Here is a 23682-nt window from a genome sequence, read left to right on the forward strand (position 1 = left end):
AATTGCTGCAAAACGGAAACAGATACAAATACACTTTTTTTTCTTCCTAATGAAAGAAGAAACTCTAATCTTTCTTTTGGTTGGTGTTTTTCTAGCAATAGAACAGAATATTCTGTGGACCTTGCAAAATCAGTCACATTTCAGTAAAACAGCCGGGAGCAAAGGGGGTTGCTTCAGTGAAAATGGCTGGGAGTGAGATAAAGAACAATTTAATCGTTGGCCTAGTGTTTTAATGTTTTTTTCTTGTGGCAAGGAATGAACAGCTTTCATTTTGGATATGTTCAAAAATATCAACATTTGGGGGGAAAATAAGCATTTGATAGTGGACAGAAAAAAACAAAAACATTAGGTGGTCTCTTGTATTGTTTGTTTGGAGATTGGAAAACTTTTGGCATCTTTCCAGCGTTCCTGAATGAGTGATGAGAAAACACCTGAGCATTTTCATAATAAGAGCCACAGAGGACCGAGATAATAAACGTGAGCATAATGGCCTCTTCCCAACGGAGCACAAATGGATTCACATTATTACGCAGATTAGTCTCTGTCTCTTTGCCGATGACAACATCGCACATGGGCCTGTTTATCGCACGTGGATGTTTTTCCCCTGACGATGGAGGCGGAAGCTTTTCATCACTGAGCGATCAATGCCATCGTCCATACTCGCACCTTCAAGACCGGAAAGATGTCTGTTGTTATCTGTTATCTTTGTGTGTTTTTTTTCAAAATAAGACATTTGCAAAAATCTGTTTTTAATTTGGAAAACAATGATCAACCTTTTTGCCCCGATTTTTTTGACGTTACAGACAAGCCAAAAAACTCAATCATAATTTATTTATATGCGCATTTACTACAGTGTCATTTTGGGAAACAAATTTCAGTATAAAAAAAAAAAGAATGGAAATTGAAAAGTATTTTTAATTCAATTCATTGATTAATCAACAAAATATTCGACAGATTAATCGATTATTGAAATAATTGTTAGTCATAATTACATCGAGAATGTGTTTGCATAGAAAAGATTGACAAATTTGAAAGAAAATAGAGATATGACAAAATATCTTTGGGAAAATGCAACAAAAATTTTAAATAAAAAAGTAAATAAACAAAAAAAAAATATTTCTGAAACCTAAGGCAAAGTATTCGTAAAAAATATTAGTGATAAAAGACATTTTATGAAAAGTATCAATTTTCTGAACCGCTTAGTCCTCACAAGGGTACACCCTGAACTGGTCGCCAGCCAATCGCAGACATGTAAAACATTATTGAGGATAATTGGAAACAAATATAAAATTGTCAAAGTTGGCGGTGTGTTGATTTTTTTTTTTTTTGTGCTACCAGGGCTCAACGGCGACGTGGTCTACTCGCTGCTGGATTCTGCTGACGGTTGGTTCGCCATTGACGAACTGAGCGGCATCATCACCCTGGAGCGGCCACTCGACCGCGAGACGCGGGCCCTTTACGAGCTGGAGGCCCGTGCCGCCGACCGAGGCTCTCCGCGCCTGTGGGCGTCCTGCCGCGTGCTGGTCTCCGTGCTGGACATCAACGACAACCCGCCTGTGTTCGAGCGCCGCGAGTACGCAGCCGCCGTTCCAGAGGATGCGGCCGTGGGCGGACAAGTGCTCAGGGTGCAAGCAGCCAGCCGAGATCTGGATGCCAACGGAGAGATTGGATATAGCATCGTCAGTGGGAACGAGCACGGGGCGTTCAGCGTGGACCCGAGCACGGGTATGGGACTGACTACAATAACCCCCCCCCCCTCCCCCCCCCCCCCCCACTGTTGCGGGTTCTAGTTTACAGATTGTTTTTCCTGTTTTGTTATCCTTACCGTTTATTGTGGGTTTAATTCCACTTTTTGCCATTAAATGGTGGTATATATTTTTTGGGCATTGTAAATTTGAACGAAGAGTGAAAACAGGAAGTATTTCAAGCTCTGCCTATTTTTTGCTGAAGATTATTGAATGCAAATCCTCTTTAATCCACCTTTTAATGGCTATAAAAATGCGATCATACAAAATAAGATATTCAAGAAAAGTTTTATTTTTTTTAATGATTAGATTTTTTACAAAAACACAACTGTTATGGTCGTTGAAGACTAGGTTGTGGGATGGGCAACTGGTAAGTTAGTATTATACAATAACACAATAATATTTGGAAATGAACGAAAAATTCAGAAAAATACCAATTTGGGGAAAAAAATATATACATATATATATATATATACAAAAATCTCTAGAAAAAATAATTGGAAAAACATGTTTATCAAAACTCGTACATTAGGTAAATTTTTGTTATCTTTAAGACTAAAAATGGTCGCTAGGTGCGAACGGGCGCGTGATTTGAAAGGCGAGTGTCAATACAGTGTTTTATCCTTTTGCGTTCCTCAGGCGATATCTTTGTCATCGCGCCGCTGGACTACGAGACGTCTCACGAGTACTACATCACAGTGGAGGCCACCGACGGAGGCTCGCCGCCCCTCAGCGACATGGCCACCGTCAACATCAACGTGACGGACGTCAACGACAACGCGCCGGTCTTCAGCCAGCGCGTCTACACAGCCGTCGTCGGCGAGGACGCCGAGCTGGGCAGGACGGTCTTAACGGTAAAGAACAGTTTAAGACTATTTCACTGAAAATTGTGTGAGTTACTATGTAAGTAAATACATTAAAATATGACAACATTTTAAATAACAGCTAAAGCAAGTAAATCTGTACTAATGAAAGTGTTCCTGAGCATTTGTAATTGCCTTAAGTTGACGCAACGAGCTTTTGTGCGTCCCTCAGGTGATGGCCGAGGACGCGGACGGGCCGTCGTACAACCGCCTGCGCTACGCCATCGTGGACGGCAACGGCGGCAGCCCCTTCATCATCGACCCCATTCGAGGCGAGCTCAAAGTGGCCCGGCTGCTTGACCGGGAGCAGGTGAATATTTTTTTTTCATTGTCTTTGATGTTTACACGATTAAATTAAATTAAATTAAATTAAATTAAATTAAATTAGATTAAAATAAAATAAAATAAAATAAAATAAAATCACCACATATATTTGTTTTTTCTCTCACAAATCCAATTTCTGATTTTAATCCATGTTTTTCTCTCCATTTTAATATAAAAGCAAAAGAAACAGTACAAAAAAGGGTAGATGTGCTTTTTCATGTTTGACATCCCGTCATTCCAATCTCCAGACGTCGGGGTACACTTTGACAGTGCTGGCCGTGGACAACGGCACACCGGCGCTGTCCGGCACCGCCGTGGTCAACGTGGACATCTCTGACGTCAACGACAACCCACCGCTCTTCTCCCAGGCCAACTACAGCCTCATCATCCAGGTAAGGCACATCAAGTGGATGCAAATGCTCTTGTGGCACAACGTGAAACAGCGGAGACGTGAAAGATGAACCGTGATACAGCCGTGCTATATCTGCCAAACTACGGAGGACCAAATCTGGCAAAATTCTAAATAAATAAATGACAAAAAGTGAAAATAAAAGTGGATATAAAAAAATATAATTTGAAAGTAAAATTTAAAAAATAAATATAGATGGAAATAAAAACTACTATTTTATATATATATATATATATTAGGGGTGTTCGAAAAAATCGATTCGGCAATATATTGCGATATTAAAGCGTGCAATTCTCGAATCGATTCAATATGCGGCCGAATCGATTTTTAAACATCAATTTTATTTATAGGAATATTCAACAAAACATCTTACTTGGGGGTTAGGATTTACACATTAAGCATGGAAGAATGTTATATTAATGGAACATTGAGCCTTAACTCTTTGACTGCCAAAAACGTTAAATAACGTTTAGTAAAATCCTATGGAGGAGTGCCAAAGACGTTAAAAGACGTTTTTTTCAAAACAGAGGTGAAACTAACCATTTTCTATTGTTGATTACTGAAAAATGGAATAAGGTAGAAACAAACTTTTTTTTCTGATGAAAGATGAGAGTCCAATCTTTCATTTGGTAGTATGTGTGTTTCCATAGTCCAAACACATCATTTTCTGTGGCCCTTGAAAGATCAGTCAAAAATGCTTAAATCGGCTGGCACCCACGGCATCCCTTTTCTGAAAACGTCTGGCAGTCAAAGAGTTAATATTTGATTTTCAGTGCTGTTCAAAATGAAACGGACCGCAACCTGAATTTTCTGATAAATAAATACGTTTTCATACAAATCTTACAGTGTACATGTACAAGTTTACTGATTAGTATTTTCTAAATTTGAGTTTTAAAAAAATCGCAATTAGCAATTTATAGATTCCTATCAGGATTAATTAGTATCGAATCGTGATACGAATCGAATCGCCAGGTACTAGGCAATTCACACCCCTAATATATATATATTAGGGGTGTGAATATTTTTTTTCACTTTTAGTCATTTATTTATTTTTCATTTTGGCAGTTTTGGTCCTCCATACCAAACATGCAGCAGTTTATTTTTGTGAAGTGAGGTGAATGGAGTCCACTGCCTCCATACAGCATTCGGAAATATCACGTCACGTTCCTCAGCTCCTCCCGTCTGTTGTTGTCTGGCCCGCAGGAGAACCAAGCTCAGGGCACCAGCGTTCTCCAGCTCCTGGTGTCCGACCGGGACGCCTCCCACAACGGGCCGCCCTTCGCCTTCTCCATCGCCGGCGGCAACGCGGCCGACGCCTTCCGTATTGACCAGCACGGAGCGCTGCTCTTGGCGGGGCTGCTTAGCAAGAGAGTGAAGGAAAACTACTTGCTTCAAGCTCAGGTCAGATTGTATTGATTTCAATCTGCGCTGACTCAAACGTTGTCAGTCTGCGTTGACGTCTCACAATTTCACTGTCTAGTTTTATTTTGCGTTTTGGTGTATAAAGTCTTCAAAAAGGGCGTCATAAAGGACTATCTGAGACAAGTACAAGAAGAAAAAAAAAGTCAATATTTGCACATATTCATACTGGAGGAAAAAAAGTTATAAACCTAACAGAAAACAAGTCTTTTTTTAAGAATTGAAATGTTCAATTCAACCATCAGTTTAACATGTAACATCCATCTGTGATCAAGTTGCGAGGGTTCACAGTAAAACCGAGCGTCTTCGGTGACTTGAGTGGGCGGAATTGTGTGTTAAGGGACAGAATGAGAAGATCGAATGTTGGAACGGAGGTGTGATGTCTTTTCGGACGTTGCCGTTGAGTCAGCAATTTCCTTTCCAACTGTTCTGTTTGACCATCTGTGTGTGTTATCATGTTGTATACGTGAAGTCCAGTGCTGCTTGAATGCCACCAGTGCCCTCTGCAGGATAGAGATCAAATATTATACTTATATTATACGTTTCAGAGGCACCTTCAAAAGTCTTAAAAGGCATCGGAATCATCCATCCGTGCATCCATCCATTTTCCAAAATGAATCTCAAAACAAGGCCTTAATTGACATTAAAATCTCTTCAATTAATATTAAAAATGTTAGCATATAACATTTAATATTTATTTTCTTACAAGAAATCTTACATTAGTCAAAAATAAAACTTAAGAAAATTAGATTTTTATTATTAGTTTTTATTCGTGCTTAAAAAAATACAGTTTGAATATTTTTGTAGGATAAAAAAAAATCTACTATTGCATGTACAGTATTGTCAAGGGGGGGGCTAATTAAAAAAATTCTGAAATACCAATTTTATTTTGAAAAAAAATATTGTAAAATCACGGCCTATTGAAAAAAATCTCTAGAAATCTAGAATTATTGTAAAATTAGGCAATACCTAGAAACAAATTCTCCTAAAATACCAATCTAACTAAAAAATAATAATCTTGAAATATAATGACCTTTCCTAGAGAAAAAATACAATTTATCAATTAATCTCTACAAATGTATTCTATAGAAAATAGAAGAAATTCTTCTTAAGTAATTTACCGAATGGCTGTTGTGGTAACATCACGCAACACTGATGTGGTTTTAACCCTGGAGAACCCAAAAACCCTTTTCTTCTTTGGAAAATTATGAATTATACATTAAATGACTGCAATAAATTCACTGAACACCAAAATATATGGGTTTTTTTTCAATTTTAACCCTTTATTCCCTAATTTAGGATTAGGTCGAAAAATTGACCCTTTTGGGATTTAGGGGTATCATTTTGAAAAATCTGAATAACAAAAACTGTCAGTAAACTATTTAGAATTTAAGAAAATAATCAATCAAATACACAGCTACATTGAACAATATAATTTTTTTGTTTCATTTGTTGCATTTTAGAACTGGATTTTGAATGTACAAACACGCTTTGGCCAATGGAAACAAGAACACAGGGACAAAATCACTGCTGGAAAAAAAAATAAAGGTCTTTGTTATTTGAGTAGCAGAATTCATAGGGGCCAAATTTGACCCCGTGGGTTCTCCGGGAACTTTTAATAGCAGATGCATGCCATTTGCAGTATGTGCAGTTGCAACTTCAGACAACAGAGAACATTGAAAATGTGGTCTAAGAGGTAGTTTGAAAGAAAATTAAATAGCCTTAAAAATTATTGAAATTAACTTGCCTTAAACTGTAGGAGCAGTAATATAGAAGTAACCAAACAAAAGAAAATAAAACTAGTTTCGGGTTATGAATTAATTATGTAACGGTAGCGCCTTGAATATGAATTAGCAGTAAGTCAAGCTACCACTTAACGTGTATTAACGCAGCATTTCCACTTCCAGGTGTCCGACAGCGGCAAACCGGCACTCTCCTCCAGCGCCTTCATCAGCGTCCGCATCATCGAGGAAAGCGTCTACCCGCCCGCCATCCTCCCACTCGACGTCTTCGTGTCCACCGCCGGCGATGAGTACGCGGGCGGCGTCCTGGGCAAGATCCACGCCACCGACCAGGACGTCTACGACACGCTGACGTACAGCCTGGCCCCGTCCTCCGCCGCATCCTCGCCGTCCTTCTCCGTGTCGGCGTCGGACGGCAAAGTGATCGCCCTGCGGCCGCTGGACGCCGGCCACTACCCGCTCAACGTGACGGTGACGGATGGGCGCTTCACGGCGGCTGCCGACGTTAACGTGCACGTGCGGCAGGCGGCCCGCCAGGCGCTGGACAACTCCATCGCCGTACGCTTTGCCAGTATCGCCCCCGAGGAGTTCATAGGAGACTACTGGCGGAACTTCCAGAGGGCTCTGAGGAACATCGCTGGCGTGAGGAGGAGCGACGTGCAGCTGGTCAGCCTGCAGCCGTCCGAGCAGGGAGACCTTGACGTTCTTCTGGCGCTGGAAAGATCCGGAAGTCCCTACCAGTCTCAGGAGGTCAGATATCCTTCCTTCTAATCTAATAATCTTATGACATTGAAGTCTCAATTTGACAAGGCAATTTTTTTCTACACAATAATTTTTTTCAGAATTATATTGGTATTTTAGGAGAATTTTTTTTTCCAGATTTTGCCTACATTTTTAAAATAATTTTTTTTCTAGAAAAGATTGTGATTTTACTAGAACTTTTTTTCATAATTAAATTGGTATTTTAGGAGAGATTTTTCTAGATATACGCTAAATAATTTGGTAATATTTTTCTATAAAAGGTTGTGATTTTACTATATTTATTTTTCACAATTAAATAGGTATTTTAGGATAATTCGTTTGCCCAAATAATTCAGTAATTTTTTTACATGAAAACAATTGGATTTTACCAGAATTATTTTTCATAATTAAATCGTTTTTTTAGGAGAAAGTTTTCTAGATATCGGCTAAATAATTTGGTAATATTTTTCTATAAAAGGTTGTGATTTTACTATATTTATTTTTCACAATTAAATAGGTATTTTAGGATAATTCGTTTGCCCAAATAATTCAGTAATTTTTTTACATGAAAACAATTGGATTTTACCAGAATTATTTTTCATAATTAAATCGTTTTTTTAGGAGAAAGTTTTCTAGATATTGGCAAAATAATTTGGTAATATTTTTTCTAGAAAAGGTTGTGATTTTACTATAATTATTTTTCACAATTAAATAGGTATTTTAGGATAATTTGTTTGCCCAAATAATTCAGTAATTTTTTTTTATTTTACAATAATTATTTTGCATAATTAAATTCATATTTTAGGATACATTTTTCTAGATTTTGCCTAAATAATTTAGTTATTTGGGGGGGGATTGTGATTTTACCAGGATTATTTTTCATAATTAAATTGGTATTTTAGGAGAATCTTTTTTTTCTTTTCTAGATTTTGCCTAATTTTACAATAATAGGTTTTCTGGCAAAAACGCTTGTTTTCCACCTTTTTTTTCTTCTAAGAATAGGTTGTTATTTTACAAGGTGTTTTTTTTCTCAAGATAAAATCTGTGGTACGGGAGAGTATTTTTTTCTAGATATTTTTCCCAAATTTTACAATAAATAAATAAACAAGTTTTTTCTCTACTTCCCCCAAAATACTTGACTACTTAGAGTAAGATTTGAACCTTTTATGTGTTGAAGAGAAAAAAAAGCGAGACCTTTCTCCTGTCTTCATTCCGCAAGGTGGTGTTCCGCAAGCTGAACTCGTCTGCGGGCGTCATCGAGGAGATGACAGGGGTGCGCATCGTGCGCGTGGCGCAAAAACTGTGCCTGGGCATGGACTGCCCGCTGCATTTCTGCGACGAGGTGGTCTCGCTGGAAAGGACGTCCATGTCCACGTACAGCACCGCACGCCTCAGCTTCGTCACGCCCAGACACCACAGACACGCCACCTGCCAGTGTGAAGGTCGCTCATTATACACACCACACACACGGAGTGGAAAATGGTGCGGACCACATGTATGACATCACCTCATGTCCTACAGGTGGCAAATGTCCCGTGCTGAACAGCGTGTGCGATAACAGCCCTTGTCCGGAGGGCTTGGACTGTGTGGCCGACGTGCACAGAGATGCCAAGTACACGTGCGTGTGTCCTCAAGGAAGCAAAAACAAATGTTCTGGTAAGAATCTGAGTCCTAACCCTGGCCCCAAATAACAAGCATGGCCGCAACCCCGAAACCTCCCCTTTTTTTCTAGAGCCGTATTTCTCATAAAAAAAAGGTGTTATTTAATATAATTCTACGAGATGTCTCGTTCCATAAGAATTGTTGTATTTTTCTAGGGGGAAAAACAGAAAAGGATGTAAATGTTTTGTTATAAATAAGATATATTAAAAATATATTTTGTTATAAATAAGATATATTAAAAAAATATATTTTCGAGAAAAGAGAGTGAAGTTGTAGTCAATTTTTTCGAGATTTTATGTTACAGGAACAGTGCCTTTTTCCCCTAGAAAAACGGTATTTTTCTTGATAACATTTTATTAAAGGCAATTCTATGAGATTATACTATAAAAAAAATAAAGCTAAGAGAAGTGGTCATATTTTCTTTTATTTTTATTTTTAAGAATTATGGGGGGGGGGGGGGTTCTTTCTAGAAATAAGCGGAGATCTTTTGAGAATAAAGTCGTACTTTTACTAAATTTCTGTATTAATTTGTTTATACCGTATCTGTCTCACACTTCTGAGGTTAGGGGTTCGATTCTGGGCTGTAGTGGTTACAATTATTATTATTTTTGGTTACAAAAAAAGTCACTTTTCTCAAAAAGAAAAGTATTTCGAATCTGTTAATTCATGTAGTTGTATGAGAATTTTTTACAAAATTTTTCATATTTTCTAAAAAAAAAAAGTTTTGGGGGGAGAACAAATAAAGTGAAACTTACTAGATTTTTGTATTTATGAGAATAGTCTTATTCGGAGGATCTAGATTTTTTTCAATAATATTAAAAGGGAAAAAGTGTTCTTAAGTGTTTTTTTTCCTTCCATTCCTGTGCACTTAATTCTTTTACTGCCAGACATTATCCAAAAAAACAACCCCGACAATGCAACATGTACATTTAAGTGACATTGAGCGAAAATTGAAAAGGAGAAAATAAGATTTTTGTGAAAAGATACATTTTCTGCACAACAGTTACTTTGACACAAATATTTTTTGTTTAGTGACGCTCTGTGAATCAGATTTAATGTGACGAAGGCTTTGATCAAAACGTTCTATTTCATCAGATTTGTCATGTTTCATTGTAATTTCATACAACCTGGGAGCCCATTGAAAAGAGATACAATTTTGCCATCTGCTGGCCATATTTAGTGGGTGTTTTGGGATTTTACAACCCCAATGACAAGAGAGCGCTGCTGCACAGACGTTGTTGCACTGCCCATTGAGGGAAAAAAAACATAGTAAACTTGTATTAAAATTTTTGGCGGCATTCATTTGGATTTTAGTATATGTCATTAAACGTTTTTGCCGGTAAAAGAGTTAATTTGACGTGTTGAATGAGTGGTTAGCACATTTGACTGGCTCTGACCTGAATCTTAGTCCTAACCCTTACCCCTATCCTCACCTCTTGGCCCTACCTGCTAACCTTCGACCCCGATCCTCACCCTAGCCCCTAACTCCTTCTTTGTCATTTTGTCAGACGGCCACTCGATGACATTCAGCGGCAGCGGCTACGTGAAATACCACCTGATGGAGAACGACAACAAGGAGCAGATGAAGTTGTCCCTCCGCCTGCGCACTTTTTCCGGACACGCCACCGTCATGTTCGCCAAGGGGACCGACTACAGCATCCTTGAGGTGCGTTCATGGCTTTTGCTAGCGCCGTAATCCCGCAATCGCAGCGGTCATCTCACAGGTCAAAATGGCCGTTTACAAACAGCCCGTTCATATGAGGAACTATGGGAATGTGGTGGTGGGTTGGAAAAAGTTATTTTCAGGCTGGGAGGGAAGCACCGAGCACTTTTCCACACATTCCACAAGAGAACAGGCTACGTGCCAGACTCCAGAGGGAAAATGTTCCATTTAAGAAAAACCTTGAGACGATGTCACAATGCAAGGTATTATATTCTGAATGGACTCAAGACTAATGCCAGGCGGTTGGTTGGCACAATGCAGGGCCGTTTCTAGCTTCATGGGGGCCCGAGGCACGATGCTGTTTGGGGGGGGGCCTCACTACTGTACAATGAAGAGATTCCGAACCCTTTAGATGGTCTCCTAAGATAGCACAATTTATTTCAAACTTTATGAGCAAAACAGATTACAGTTAAAATTAAGCATCTTAAGTTGACAATTATTTTTAAATCGATAAATAAAACAGCTTTTGAATGTTTAGACAATGTTTAATTTAAATAAAACAAGAAACTCAATTTTAAAGTGCAACAAGGAAAAGCAAACTAACTTCAGCAAATAGACCAGAGTGAATGTTCCTATTTTTTTTAAATTACAGTAATATTGCAGTAATACAGAATATTAAAATAAATCTGTTTTAATATTAAAAATGGTGATGTACAGTGTCTTTTTAAATGTGTCACTTTTAAGCATTTTCTACAATCATTTAGATATTATACTAGTAAGAGAAGATTAACATCTGTAAATAAATACCAGAGGCTCGCTAGCAAAACAAATAAACAAACTTGCTAAAAATCTAATAAAATTGAGTTTCACCAACAAGTGCCGACATTCCTCCTTTGATGTTTTTTTTCTTCAGTTTTCTAACTTATTTTTGATGCCATTACAGTGTCTGTTTTGTTTAGAACTCTCACTAACGGGAAAGGTTAGATGTGTAGCTGTCAATCATTCTCACACAAAAACACCACAGTTTATTTTATTTATAGCCTATGTTTTTTTTTTTTTTAAGCATAAAAGGCATGTAATAAACAAATATTAGAGACGGATAAAGACAGGACATTTTTATCGTCCTCAGGTAATGCTACACATAGAGCTTGGGGGCCCCCTGGTGGCTCGGGGTCGCTAGGCAACCCGCCTACTTGGCCTATAGCAAGAAATGTCTCTGGCACAATGTCCGCAAAAATGTCGGAACATTTGACCACTTCAGGAAGTGGAAAAATATCCTTAAAACCTCCTCTTTGTTTGTGTCCAACAGATCTTGAACGGTCGCCTGCAGTACAAGTTCGACTGCGGCAGCGGCCCCGGCTTGGTGTCGGTCCACAGCGCCACGGTTAACGACGGCGAGTGGCACTCGGTCTCCCTGGAGGTGGACGGCAACTACGCCAAGCTGGTGCTGGACCGCGTGCACGCCGCCTCGGGGACGGCGCCGGGCACCCTGCGCACCCTCAACCTGGACAACAGCATCTACTTCGGCGGCCACGTCCGCCAGCACGCCGTCTCGGCCGCCCGCCACGGACGCAACCTGCCCGTGGCCAACGGCTTCCGCGGCTGCATGGAGGCCATCGTGCTCAACGGCCAGGAGCTGCCGCTCAACACGAAGGCGCGGCGGGCGCACGCCGTCATGGAGGCCATCGAGGACGTGGCGCCGGGCTGTGCGCTCGCGCCGCCGGAGAGCTGCTCCGGCAATCCTTGCGGCAACGGCGGCGTGTGTAACCTCAGGCCTAATGGAGGTATGTTTAGCTAAAAGCTCCTTTTGCCTTAAAAAGAAAAAGGGAAAAAAACACATTGGGAAATAAATGTAAACTAGAACATGTTGTTTTAGCCCAGGGGTGCTCAAGTTGGATCCTCGAGAGCCCCTATCCAGCCTGTTTTCCATGTTCCCCTCCTGCAGCACAGCTGAATCTAATGATCAGCTAATCAGCAAGCTTTGCAGAAGCCTGATAACGATCCTGATCATGAATCAGGTGTGTTAGTGGACAGAAACATGGAAAACAGGCTGGATAGGGGCTCTCGAGGACCCAACTTGAGCACCCCTGCTTTAGACAAAAGTAGCTACAACTTTTATTCTTTGCGGCTTTTGTCTCACAGACTCCAGAGGGGAAATGTTCATTTTAAAGTCAACGTTAAACATTTCATGTGACCTCACTACTCTGAACATGACATTGTTGATGAACTCATTTGCTCCCAAAAAACATATAAATACGTTCTATTTTAAATATTACCATGCTCCCAAAGACATATTTCTATGTTTTTTATTTATGTTAGAGCATACAGAAGGCTATGATTCGGGCTCTGAACTGAAGAGAATGGTAATGGCAATGGTAGTTATTACAAAAACGGCCATCAGGTGGCAGAAGAGTATAAGAGATCAACCAGGGCCACGTCGCAACAACCTCTTTTCCCCACTGTTTTAAACAGATTTGTTAATAATGATGAAACTTAGCTATATTCTAATGCTAATTGCTGCAAAACGGAAACAGATAGAACACATTTGGGCCGTGCCAAATCAGACAAAATCCAGTAAAACAGCCGGGAGCGAAGGGGGTTGCTTCAGTGAAAATGGCTGGGAGTGAAAGAGTTAATTTTGCATTTGTGGATTATGAGTTATGCATCAAAATCCAGCTGGTTTTATCCATTTCAGGGGGTGGCCATTTTGCCACTTGCTGTCGACTGTAGATGACATCACAGTTGCTCAGGGCTCCGGCAACGACCAATCACAGCTCGGCTGTTTTCTGAAGCTGAGCTGTGATGGGTTGTTAGCTGAGCCCTGAGCAACTGTGATGTCATTTTCACTCAATAGCAAGTGGCTAAATGGCCGCCTTCTAATATTGATAAAAATTGCTGGATTTTGCAATATTAACCAGAATACCGTATTTAGACTAGTGGGGCTGCATAGAACATATTATTGTTAAGATTTGACAAATCTGACAAAATGTTACTTATAGAGCTGAGTTATATAAAAGTTGACGACAAAAATAGGTCCACACGGAATTTTTGCCCTGAAGCTTCTTCACTGGCACAATATTAGAACAGCCAGACAGACGTTTCCAGTCTTTCACAGTTTATTAGCACCCTCTATTGGTTGGAAGTTGGTACTGCAGTCAAGCAATGAGCTTTCCTGCCCACAACGTTTTTATTGTTCATGCCAGGCAGTTGATTGGCAAAATTATTGGGACACCTGGCCACTCAGGAAGTAAAAATCAAATCAATTGTTTTTTTTTGTTTTTTTATGGAGTGGGATTCTTGGTACGGCGTTCCGCACGGGAAAATGTTGAATTTAAGGAAATTCATGAAGATTACAAGGCAACGTGTTTTGTAGTTATAGTAATAGATTTGGCACAAAAGTATTTGGACTCCTGATAGTCAGGTAATGAAAAATGTCCATTGTTTTCCGTGGTGGACGTTAACCATATAGAGTCATACTAACAGCGCAACACTTTCAAGGGGTCGTAATCCTTCGTCAGCCGCTTGAATCATGCAACGCTTTAGCCATCCGCCTAATTAAACAAAAAAGCGCTTGCTAAGCAGCAGTGAAAAATTGATCGAGTGAACGAGTTGCGCCCGAGGGGGAGATCAGTTGAAAGAAAAACATGCTGATTGCAGCCTTATTGGACTTCCTCAGGCTACTTCTGCAAGTGTCCCGCTTCTTTCATGGGCGCCCACTGCGAGGTGGCCATCAGCCCCTGCGCGTCCAACCCGTGTCTGTACGGGGGCACTTGCCTACCCCGGGGGGACGACTTCTACTGCCAGTGCAGAGGGCAGTACTCGGGTCAAAGGTAAAAAAGCGTTTCAATCCGGATGTGGCTCGTCAAGTGAAAGAATGTGAGATTTTTTTGCAGGACTCATGCTTGTTGTGTTTGGACGACAGGTGCCAGATGAGTCCGTTTTGCACCGACAACCCGTGTAAAAACAGCGGCAAGTGTATCGACAGTCTGGATGGGCCGGTGTGCGAGTGTGAAGCTGGTTTCCAAGGAGACCGGTAAGTAAAAAATGAGGGCCCGACCGATATTATCTCTTAAAATTGGCAAAAATAAGCCGATTATTTTTTTTCATTTATTATTATTATTATTTTACTTTTTATATATTTACAGACAATGATAATTATAATTAAAAAAAGATTTTTGACGATTTTTTTGTTTTTAACTACACAGTTCTATATCTATGTCAGTACAGCCAGTCAAATGCTTCGTCTATAATTTCTATCTTTACCTGCAACAGATTAAAAAATATATATATTTTTTTAAATATTCGGCTGACTAAGCTATTATCGGAATTGAATCTGCCAAATATCGGAAATGGTATCAGCCGAAAAACAAACAAACAGTTGAGCTAATTTCAATTACACTCCACAATTACAAAATCAGCATAATCGTTAAAAAAACGAGTTTTTCCATTTTTTAAAATAAAATTTTTAAATTCATACATTTGCAGTTTTTTAAAAATGTTAATAGAACATATTTAATAAATTTGGTTTTATCAAAAAGGAATTATAGTGTTTTGAAGCATTTTATTTGTTTTCATACTTTTTATTTGTTTTTTACTTTTAAACATTTTCTTGTTTTGTACCAAAAAAATCATCCTACTGCACATGTTGCACTCCAACATAAATAGATAAATATATATTATTATAAATTCAGTTTGGTCCAAAAATAATTTACATAATTATAGTGTTTCTATTTTTTTTTTTAAATTGGTCTTATTATTTTTAAATGCTTATTAAACATCTTCTTGTTTTGTACCAAAAAATAGATAATCGTGATTTCAATTATGATTGTGATTATTATCTTTTCCTTTTCTTCTTCTTTTTTTTTTGTGTTGTTGTTGAGAAAGATCAGTATTGTTCATTCGGTAATCTTACCGATTCGACATGTCATCATCATTGCTCATTCTCTTTTTTTCCCTTCTTTTTGTGCGTGTGATGATCTTTTCCATAATCGAGCAGCCCTAAGTTGAGCCTGAGTCAAAATGTGTCACTGCCGTAGGAAATGTGTTCAATTCAAGTAAAATCTTGATCCGATTGTCACATTGTCAGCATTGCGCCCAAGATTTCCCACACTAGCGTTTGGATGAAGTAAAGGCAATGTTTTTTTTGCCGCAGGTGCCAGAGCGACGTGGACGAGTGCTCGAGGAGCCCGTGCGCCAACGGCGGCCATTGCCTCAACACGTACGGCGCGTACAAGTGCAACTGCTCGCTGGGCTTCGCCGGTCCCACGTGCGGGCTGGCCGGCGAAATCCGCAACGACTTCGTGTCCACCTCGTGGAACATCGGCCTGGAGGAGGTGGTGGGCATCGTGGTCTTCGTCTCCAGCATCTTCATCCTGGTGCTCTTCTTCGTCATCCTGCGCAAGAAGGCGTGCCGCTCAAAGTCCAAAAGGGAGGACGACGACAAGCGAGGCGGTTCCGGCGTGCCGCACTCCTTCCTCCTGCAGAGGCCGTACTTCGACGCCAAGTTCAACAAGAACGTGTACTCGGACATCCCGCCGCAGGTGCCGGTGCGGCCCATCTCGTACACGCCCAGCATCCCCAGCGACTCGCGCAACAACCTGGACCGCAACTCCTTCGAGGGCTCGGCCATACCGGAGCACCCCGAGTTCAGCACCTTCAACCCGGACGCGGCGCACGGCCATCGCAAGACGGTGGCCGTGTGCAGCGTGGCGCCCAATCTGCCGCCGCCGCCGCCTTCCAACTCGGTGTCGGATAGCGACTCCATCCAGAAGCCCAGCTGGGATTACGACTACGACGGTGAGTTTGGCCGCCAAACGTATGCTTGTCGAACCCTTTCCCATCTAAAAAGAACAAAAACAATTCTTTGTAGTTAAAAACATAGTAACAACATGCACTGCCCAACCATTAAAATTGGTTTATTTATTTATTTTAAATTAATAATGACCTCTTTCTTTAAAACAACAACAACATTTTTTTTTTAATTATTAATAGTGGAGTGGTTCACATAAAACTCTTTGGAGATTCATGCACTGACCAACACACTAAAACAAACCAATATTGGCTATTTTTATTTTGTTTAAAATGGATTTTTAATATAAGTATTATATATTTTTTATTATTATTATTGAGCTATTTTTATTTTGTTGAAAATTTATTTTTAACATAAATATTATAAATATGTTTTTATTAATATCAAAGCTATTTTTATTTTGTTTATTTTTTTTAATATAAGTGTTATAAATTATTATATATGTTTTTATTATAAAAGCTTAAACTTAAGCTTAAACAAAAAACTGTAAATTTGGAATGTTTTATCATTTAGTTCTATTTTTTTCATTTTAAATTAAATAGTAAGTAAATTTGAAATGTTTTATATTTTAGTTTTATTTTTTTCATTTTTAAAAAGCCACAAAAAGATTTTTTATGTTTCGCTTATATGCATTTATGCAGTTTCTTATTAAGTTAGAAAAGAGGTGAAAAAATATATAAAGTTTCAGGCAATAAAAAAACAAATTTTAGGTTAATTCACTGCGGAACAAAACTATTGCAAATCAGTTTAAAAAAAATAAAATAATTTGTGTGTGCGTTTTAGACAAAACATATTTGAAAGGTAATAAATGATGACGACGCGTAAAACACCTATGTTTTTTTTTTCTAAACCACAACCATTTTTATATTTGTGGTTTGATTAAAATTAAAACTAAATAAATAAATAAAACATTACTAGAGATAGAAGAAAAGTCAAATACATACGTACGTTTAAAAAGATGACTATTTGGAATTATAAATTCAATTAAAAATTTCTACTATATAATACAATTTTTTTTTTTTACTTTAAATTCTAATTCACATAAATATTTGGAATCCTAATTTTCTTGAATATGACGCTTTTGGGCCCAGCAGCCAAAGTTGTGGACTTGGACGGTGTGACCAAGAAGCCTGTGGAGGAGAGCGCATGTCACCCTTTCAACACCAGGGGGAGCATGTCCGAAGTCCAGTCGCTCAGCTCCTTCCAGTCCGAGTCGTGCGATGACAACGGTATGCCGCTTTCTCTTCTCTCATGCGAACTTCTTTTTTTCTGGACTCTCCGATGGTGGCGGCCTCCTGAGTCACATGTTGTTGTTGTTCTTCTCACTCTTTTCTTCTTATTGCTGCGGGGCTCAGCTCCCATATGGATCAAATCTGTCCACAGGTCCAGAACACGCTTTTAGACTTAAAAATAAAAAAAAAAAATAAAGAAAAAAGAAGAAGAAAGGCCTGTAAGTTCTAAAGCTGCTGGAATTCTCCTGGGATGAAACGAAAACACACAGAAACAAATTGCATGACATCATTTCTCCTCCCAATTTTGACATGCGCTCGACATAACCGTGGCAGCCATTTTGTGTTTGAAAGTTCTTGCACGCTGATTATTTGTTTAAGCATGCCCCCTTTTTTTGTTTTGTTTTTGTTAAAGCACGCCTTAAGGGACGTATCGCAATGGTACTCAGTCTTCTGTCCTCCCGTTCATTCATCATGTCACAAGCCAATACAAGACTCCTATCAAAAAAAAAAAAATCTGCATTTTTTAAATATATTTCATATGACTTACTTTTCGGTATTGATTGCCAATATTTTAATCACGCTGGCACTCTTTTTGCAGTGCTGGGCAAATGTTCAGCATCATAATGAGAACAGCTTGTCAAATTTTTATGACACTATTAAACTGACCGTGGGGTCATTTTAAAAAGGGAGAATTGTTGTTTTTAAAAACACTAAACTTTTTTCATGCAGCTCTCGTTAGTACATGCAGACGCAGTACAAGACCTTCATTTAAAAAAAAAAGATTTTTAATGTATCAAATAATGCTTAGTTTTAGGTATTTATTAACTTTCTGTTTATTGTGTTGGCAATCATTAGCAGTGTGAAACTGCTCTGCATCTTAATGAGAGCTGTATACTGTATTTTCATGACATTATTAACCTACAAAGAGGTCAAAATTGAATATTTTTTTAGAAAATAAACAAAAAGCAGATTTTTGATACGAGTCTTGTATGCTTGCCATCAGACCAAACTGTCGTTGCTCATCCTCCAAAATGAAAATGAGCCTTAAAATCAAATTCACAGTTCATTAGTGTCTCATTTCCCCGCATCCCCTTTCACTGTTTTCGGGGGGGTGCGTTCAAATCTCCAGGGAATTTCAATCAACAATACATGTGTAGCACTAGCACCCCGTAGTGCGTCACTATGTTTATGTAATAAATGTAATCCACAACCTCATCCCCCTGTAAATGTGTCACCAAGAGCAACGGGCATTTCAGTGACTTTCAGGAAAAATTTGCCAACACTAGCAAATTAAATTGGAGGAAAGCAGAAAAGAAAAAAAATCTGATTAAAATAACATGATTATTATTATTAATATTAATTATTATTGTTGTATTTATTATTATTATTTACAATAATTTTTAATAGCTTTTTTTTCTATTAAAAACAATTAAAAGTACAAATATATTATGTATATATTATTATTCTACCAAAAAAACATCTCCACAACGGATTAGCTCTGTACTATTATTGTTTTGGTTGTTTGCATTATTATTAATAATAATTTGTGAATTTTAGAGGATTAAACCATTTTACCAAAAAACTCCACAAAAATTATTATTATATATATATATATAATCTTACATTTAATGTAGGTTCAAGCCACTGACCTGTATATATGACTGGATAGCCGTATACGCCGTGCAAGCCGTTGAAGTCACAGGGCGGCCATCTTGCTCCTCCCTCCTGGCAAGCAGACTATATAAAATGTCTGATAGGCGATCCAGTCATATATTAAGATCACTTGTTCATGCCCATCTGCCATGTCTCATTGTTAGTAGCCCAATATTCTGTGTTAGCATTAGCATCACATTCCCTCCATATGTGTATTGTTATGATCACTTTTTGTTAGCATTCATGCTAATGCTGGATCATCTCTCCTCTCGCAAGCCTCCATAGTGACTGTCATCCACTTTGTCAACTCTGTGCTTGACACGGTGGAAGGAGAAGGTACCGTATTTCTCTTCGTTGTTGTTGTCGTGTGGCTAGCAGAGTCGCCATTTTCTTAGCTAGCTCGCTAACAAGTGAAATAATAAAATGAAGAAAAAAAAAACTCTCTGGCAATCTTTAGGAAAATGGCAACCCTGTCAGATTAGCCCTCCACGTGTTTTGCCGCCTCCACCAAAACTCCCATGTCCCACTGTGTTGATAGCTTCGTTAGCATCCTTCGCCGTTTTTTAACGTGTTTTCTCTCTTTCTCCTCCTCCTTTTCATCATGGATTCTTTTTAAAGAGTCTTTTTTGGCTCGTGAGCTCAAGAACACAAGAGGTGACTTTTTCTTTGGTGTGTGTGCGTTATTTTGTGGGTGTGACGCTGCTAACCACTAACGCGACGCTAACGACCAGAGCCTGTGATGCTTTTCATGTGCTGGTGTGAAAGCCAAAGTGTGACCTTGAGATTTATTAGCGTTCCCACGCATGGTTTGGTGGTATTCGCTTGAAAGAATTTAGTTTGGTAACTAATGATTTGTTTTTGTTGCCACTAAACTGTACAGTTCAGTACACTACAAAACAGTTTGAAATGCTAGCTAGTCCGATGGCGGGACGGCGCTCGCTAGCAGTTAAGTAACTAGTGGGAAGTCGTAGTTGTACAGAAAAACTAATTAATAATATATTTTTTTTTCAATATGGTTTGACTTTTTGCTGCGTCAAAAATTTGAAATTAACCGGTGTGACAAGTCACTTAATTTCTCTGTAAAATAAAAATCGTACAATCAGTAATTATAAGAAACTTTATCAGAAACTTTTTAAAAAATTTTTTACATAATTTATTTATTTATTTATAAAGGCAGATTTTCATATTTCAGTTCCATGTTATTCCACAACTCAACTTTTAACACAAAAATAAAAATAAAACTGAACTCTATGACACGTGTAAAAAAAAAAAGTAATAAATAGATAAATAAAAAGTGCATAAATTAATAAATACATTTTTTACAAATACAATTTTGTGTTGTCACAATCCATAAAAGCATTTTGTCAAATGTTTTGGCAAATATTCCGGCATCTCACCATTTTGTTTGTCTACAGACAAGAAGTGCTGTTAGCACTGCTGCTACCAATGCTAACTGAACTGTACACATTATCGGAAATTTAGAACTAATTTATGACATCAGAAACACAGACAAAAACTCTGTATCAAACTTATTTTCATTGTAGTTTGTTGTTAGCTACATTTTGAAAACTTTGCTGATACATCAACATTGGCAACTTAAAAAACTGCAAACTGAATTGTACGAATGATGGAATTATCGGAAACTTGTTTTTGTGTTTGTTTGGTGTGACCAGATGTCATCCGTATCATTGTTATACTCAGGATGTCATCAAGTGTTAATAAAACAAGTGGTGTGTGCTTGCATGCTTTTCAACGTTAACAAAAAGTTAGCATCGGAATGCTAACGTTAGCCATTTTCCCCTCATCCAGGATACCACTGGGACACGTCTGACTGGATGCCGAGCGTCCAGCTTCCGGGAATTAAGGAGTTCCCGCAGTACGAGCTGGTGGAGTCGCCTCCCGCCACTTTGTACAGCGACCCGAGCGCCATGGACACCGACTACTACCCGGGCGGCTACGACATCGAAAGCGACTTCCCGCCGCCGCCCGACGACTTCCCGTCCGGAGACGAGCTGCCGCCGCCGCCCGAGTACGGCGACACGCTGCGGTCCTCCGCCGCCGACGGGACCCGCCGCCGTCCCGCTCTGCCGGAACTGTACAGCCTCGGCCGGTACTTGGACCCCCGGGGCGACGGCGCCGCCGCCCCGCCGTCCTCCACCGCGGCCACCGCCGGCTTCGCTCCGGGTCGGGACTTTGACGACATGTCGCTGTCGCTGTACGCGTCCACCGCCTCCTGCTCGGACATGTCGGCGTGCTGCGAGGAGTCCGAAGCCATGATCAGCGACTACGAGAGCGGCGACGACAGCCATTTTGAGCGCTTGTCTATCCCGCCGCTGGGCTCCCAGCAGCACACTGAAGTCTGACACTGGATTCCCACAAAAAGTGCCTGAAGCCGCCCCGCGAGCCCTCTTTTTTTTTTTTTTTTTTGCTTATACGCCTGGTACGATCCAAGTCCACAAGGAGGGGATATTTGGACTGACACCTACTTGCCAATCCTGGCGTACATTACTGCGCCGCATTTCTCCCGTTAAGGATTGCCAAAAGGTTCTCTAGCACGCCACTTAAGACGAGATGTTTGTGACATACTTGCCAACCCTCCCGCATTCTACTACTTCCTCCCAGCTTCACATTTTTACCTTGTTGGGGTTGCTAAAAATGTGCAAGCTGACTTGGGACCTAAAAACTTCCAGTTTTTCCTGGAAAACAGATATATCCCTTAATTGAATTAATTTTGTGAACATACTGTTTTGGCAGTATTAGCCCTTAAGCGTGATAACCGTAAACAAAAATATCACTGTATTAAAATAACAGCTCTAAAAAGCTTATTTTTTTTGTATTACAGCGTATTAGGGTCATGTATAAATATACTTTTTAGGTATTCTGTGATATTCTGAGAAAAAAAACTTGCTACTTCATAAGTTTACAAAGTAGCAAATTTGCCACTTAAAGTGGCGGATTTGCGAGAAAAAAACTTACGTACAAGAAATAACCACCAATGAATCTTCACAATAGACTATAGCTACGCTACGTGTGTTTGTCGTAGGTTTCTGAGGGTTTTTTTTCTCGCAAATGTGCCATTTTATAAAGTGGCTAATTTGCCACTTCATAAAGTGGCAAATTTGTGAGTTTATAGTGGCAAATTTACAATGTATAAATATTTTTTTCAGAGGGGGTAATATTACATGAAAAAAAACTCGCAAATTTGCAACTTCATAAAATATCAAATTTGCAAGTTTATAAATTGTCAAATTTGCCATTTTGTAAAGTGGCAAATTTACGAAAAAAAACCTCTGAAACTTACAAGAAATAACCACCAATGAATCCTCACAATAGACTATAACTCCGCTACGTGCATTTGTCGTAAGTTTCTGAGTTTTTACAAAGTGGCAAATTTGCAAGATTTTTTCTCAGAATTTTACTCTGGAAAAAAAAATAAAAACTAAATTGGCCCTAATACGGCGTTGTTTTTATTAATGTTTGATTATTATTTTTTTCAGTTGAACACAATTTTATTTTTAAACAAAAAAAATCTCCCTGTTCTCCTCATGTCATGCTGCATTCGATTATGGTCGGAAATCGGATTTATCCGTGTTGGTTTTCCATTGTCGAGTGACGTCACGTAGTCCGTCAGTCAACTTTTTTTCTCCCCAAATTGAATTTCCGAGTTCAAGGGGGCGTTCCCGTACACACTTCCTGGTTTGAAGTCGGAAAAGTCCGACCATCGTCGATTGCAGCATTAGCTCACTCTTTCTCGACCCGACTTCCCGTCACATGATCCCACAAGGAAGTGACGTTTTTTTGGGGTTTTTTTGCGGGAAGATTGGCAATTATGTTGCGAGAGGACAAAAAGACTTCAGTCCCGACTCACAGGAAGTGGATCAACATTTCAAGAGGGAAACGAAAAAAAGAAAACATCCCGACGATATTAAAGAGAAAATTCCTTTCTACAAGTGGTGATTTTCAGTGTAAATTGTCAATGTACAGTTTTGATTTCAGAGTAGGTTTTGTAGATATTCTGTGCTTTTATTTTGAAGAAACGGTGTGACATGATCGGCCTTACTGTGCAAACGTTCACGAAAAAAAGTTTGTCATTTAAAGAAAAAAAAAAAGGGTCTTTAGTGAACGACTGCATTATTCATGTTTTTATTTTATTTTATTGTTTGTACATGTTGAATTTGGAACCTCTTTTATTTTTCCATCAAGGAAACGGGACCCGATGATATTTATGGTCGTCATGGATACCGCCCGTGTCTGTGTATGTGTGTGCGAGTGTGTGCGTGAGCAACACATCAGTCTTGTTAAGGTTTTTATTGAATTACTGCCACCCGCTCACGCTTTCCTACTGGCAATAAATTATTCTTAAAAAATATATATCGCTGTGTGTATCTTTATTTATACTGACGCCGATGACGATTTGCCC

At 39.1% G+C, this 23682-nt stretch overlaps 1 protein-coding gene across 17 annotated transcripts in view; it reads left to right on the top strand.

Annotated features, from left to right (window-relative positions):
- Positions 1-23633, top strand: part of fat1a (FAT atypical cadherin 1a) — a 78593-nt gene extending 54960 nt beyond the window's left edge. For 2 of the 17 annotated variants that reach the window (XM_077571126.1, XM_077571130.1), the window contains 17 exons: positions 1339-1725; positions 2385-2599; positions 2781-2918; positions 3181-3324; positions 4545-4742; positions 6668-7252; positions 8463-8685; positions 8765-8899; positions 10414-10571; positions 11878-12352; positions 14245-14398; positions 14491-14601; positions 15721-16364; positions 17469-17606; positions 19539-19598; positions 19881-19916; positions 21072-23633. In XM_077571126.1, coding sequence (XP_077427252.1) covers positions 1339-1725; positions 2385-2599; positions 2781-2918; positions 3181-3324; positions 4545-4742; positions 6668-7252; positions 8463-8685; positions 8765-8899; positions 10414-10571; positions 11878-12352; positions 14245-14398; positions 14491-14601; positions 15721-16364; positions 17469-17606; positions 19539-19598; positions 19881-19916; positions 21072-21625 — 4355 coding nt within the window. In that variant the 3' untranslated portion in view covers positions 21626-23633. Of the gene's footprint in view, positions 1-1338; positions 1726-2384; positions 2600-2780; positions 2919-3180; positions 3325-4544; positions 4743-6667; positions 7253-8462; positions 8686-8764; positions 8900-10413; positions 10572-11877; positions 12353-14244; positions 14399-14490; positions 14602-15720; positions 16365-17468; positions 17607-17732; positions 18546-19538; positions 19687-19880; positions 19918-21071 lie in introns of those variants that run through there. The other 15 variants (XM_077571127.1, XM_077571131.1, XM_077571133.1 and 12 more) reach the window with 13 other exon arrangements.
- The last annotated feature ends 49 nt before the right edge of the window (positions 23634-23682 follow it).

The sequence above is a fragment of the Vanacampus margaritifer genome, chromosome 7, assembly GCF_051991255.1.
Source record: "Vanacampus margaritifer isolate UIUO_Vmar chromosome 7, RoL_Vmar_1.0, whole genome shotgun sequence".
Classification (NCBI taxonomy): domain Eukaryota; kingdom Metazoa; phylum Chordata; class Actinopteri; order Syngnathiformes; family Syngnathidae; genus Vanacampus; species Vanacampus margaritifer.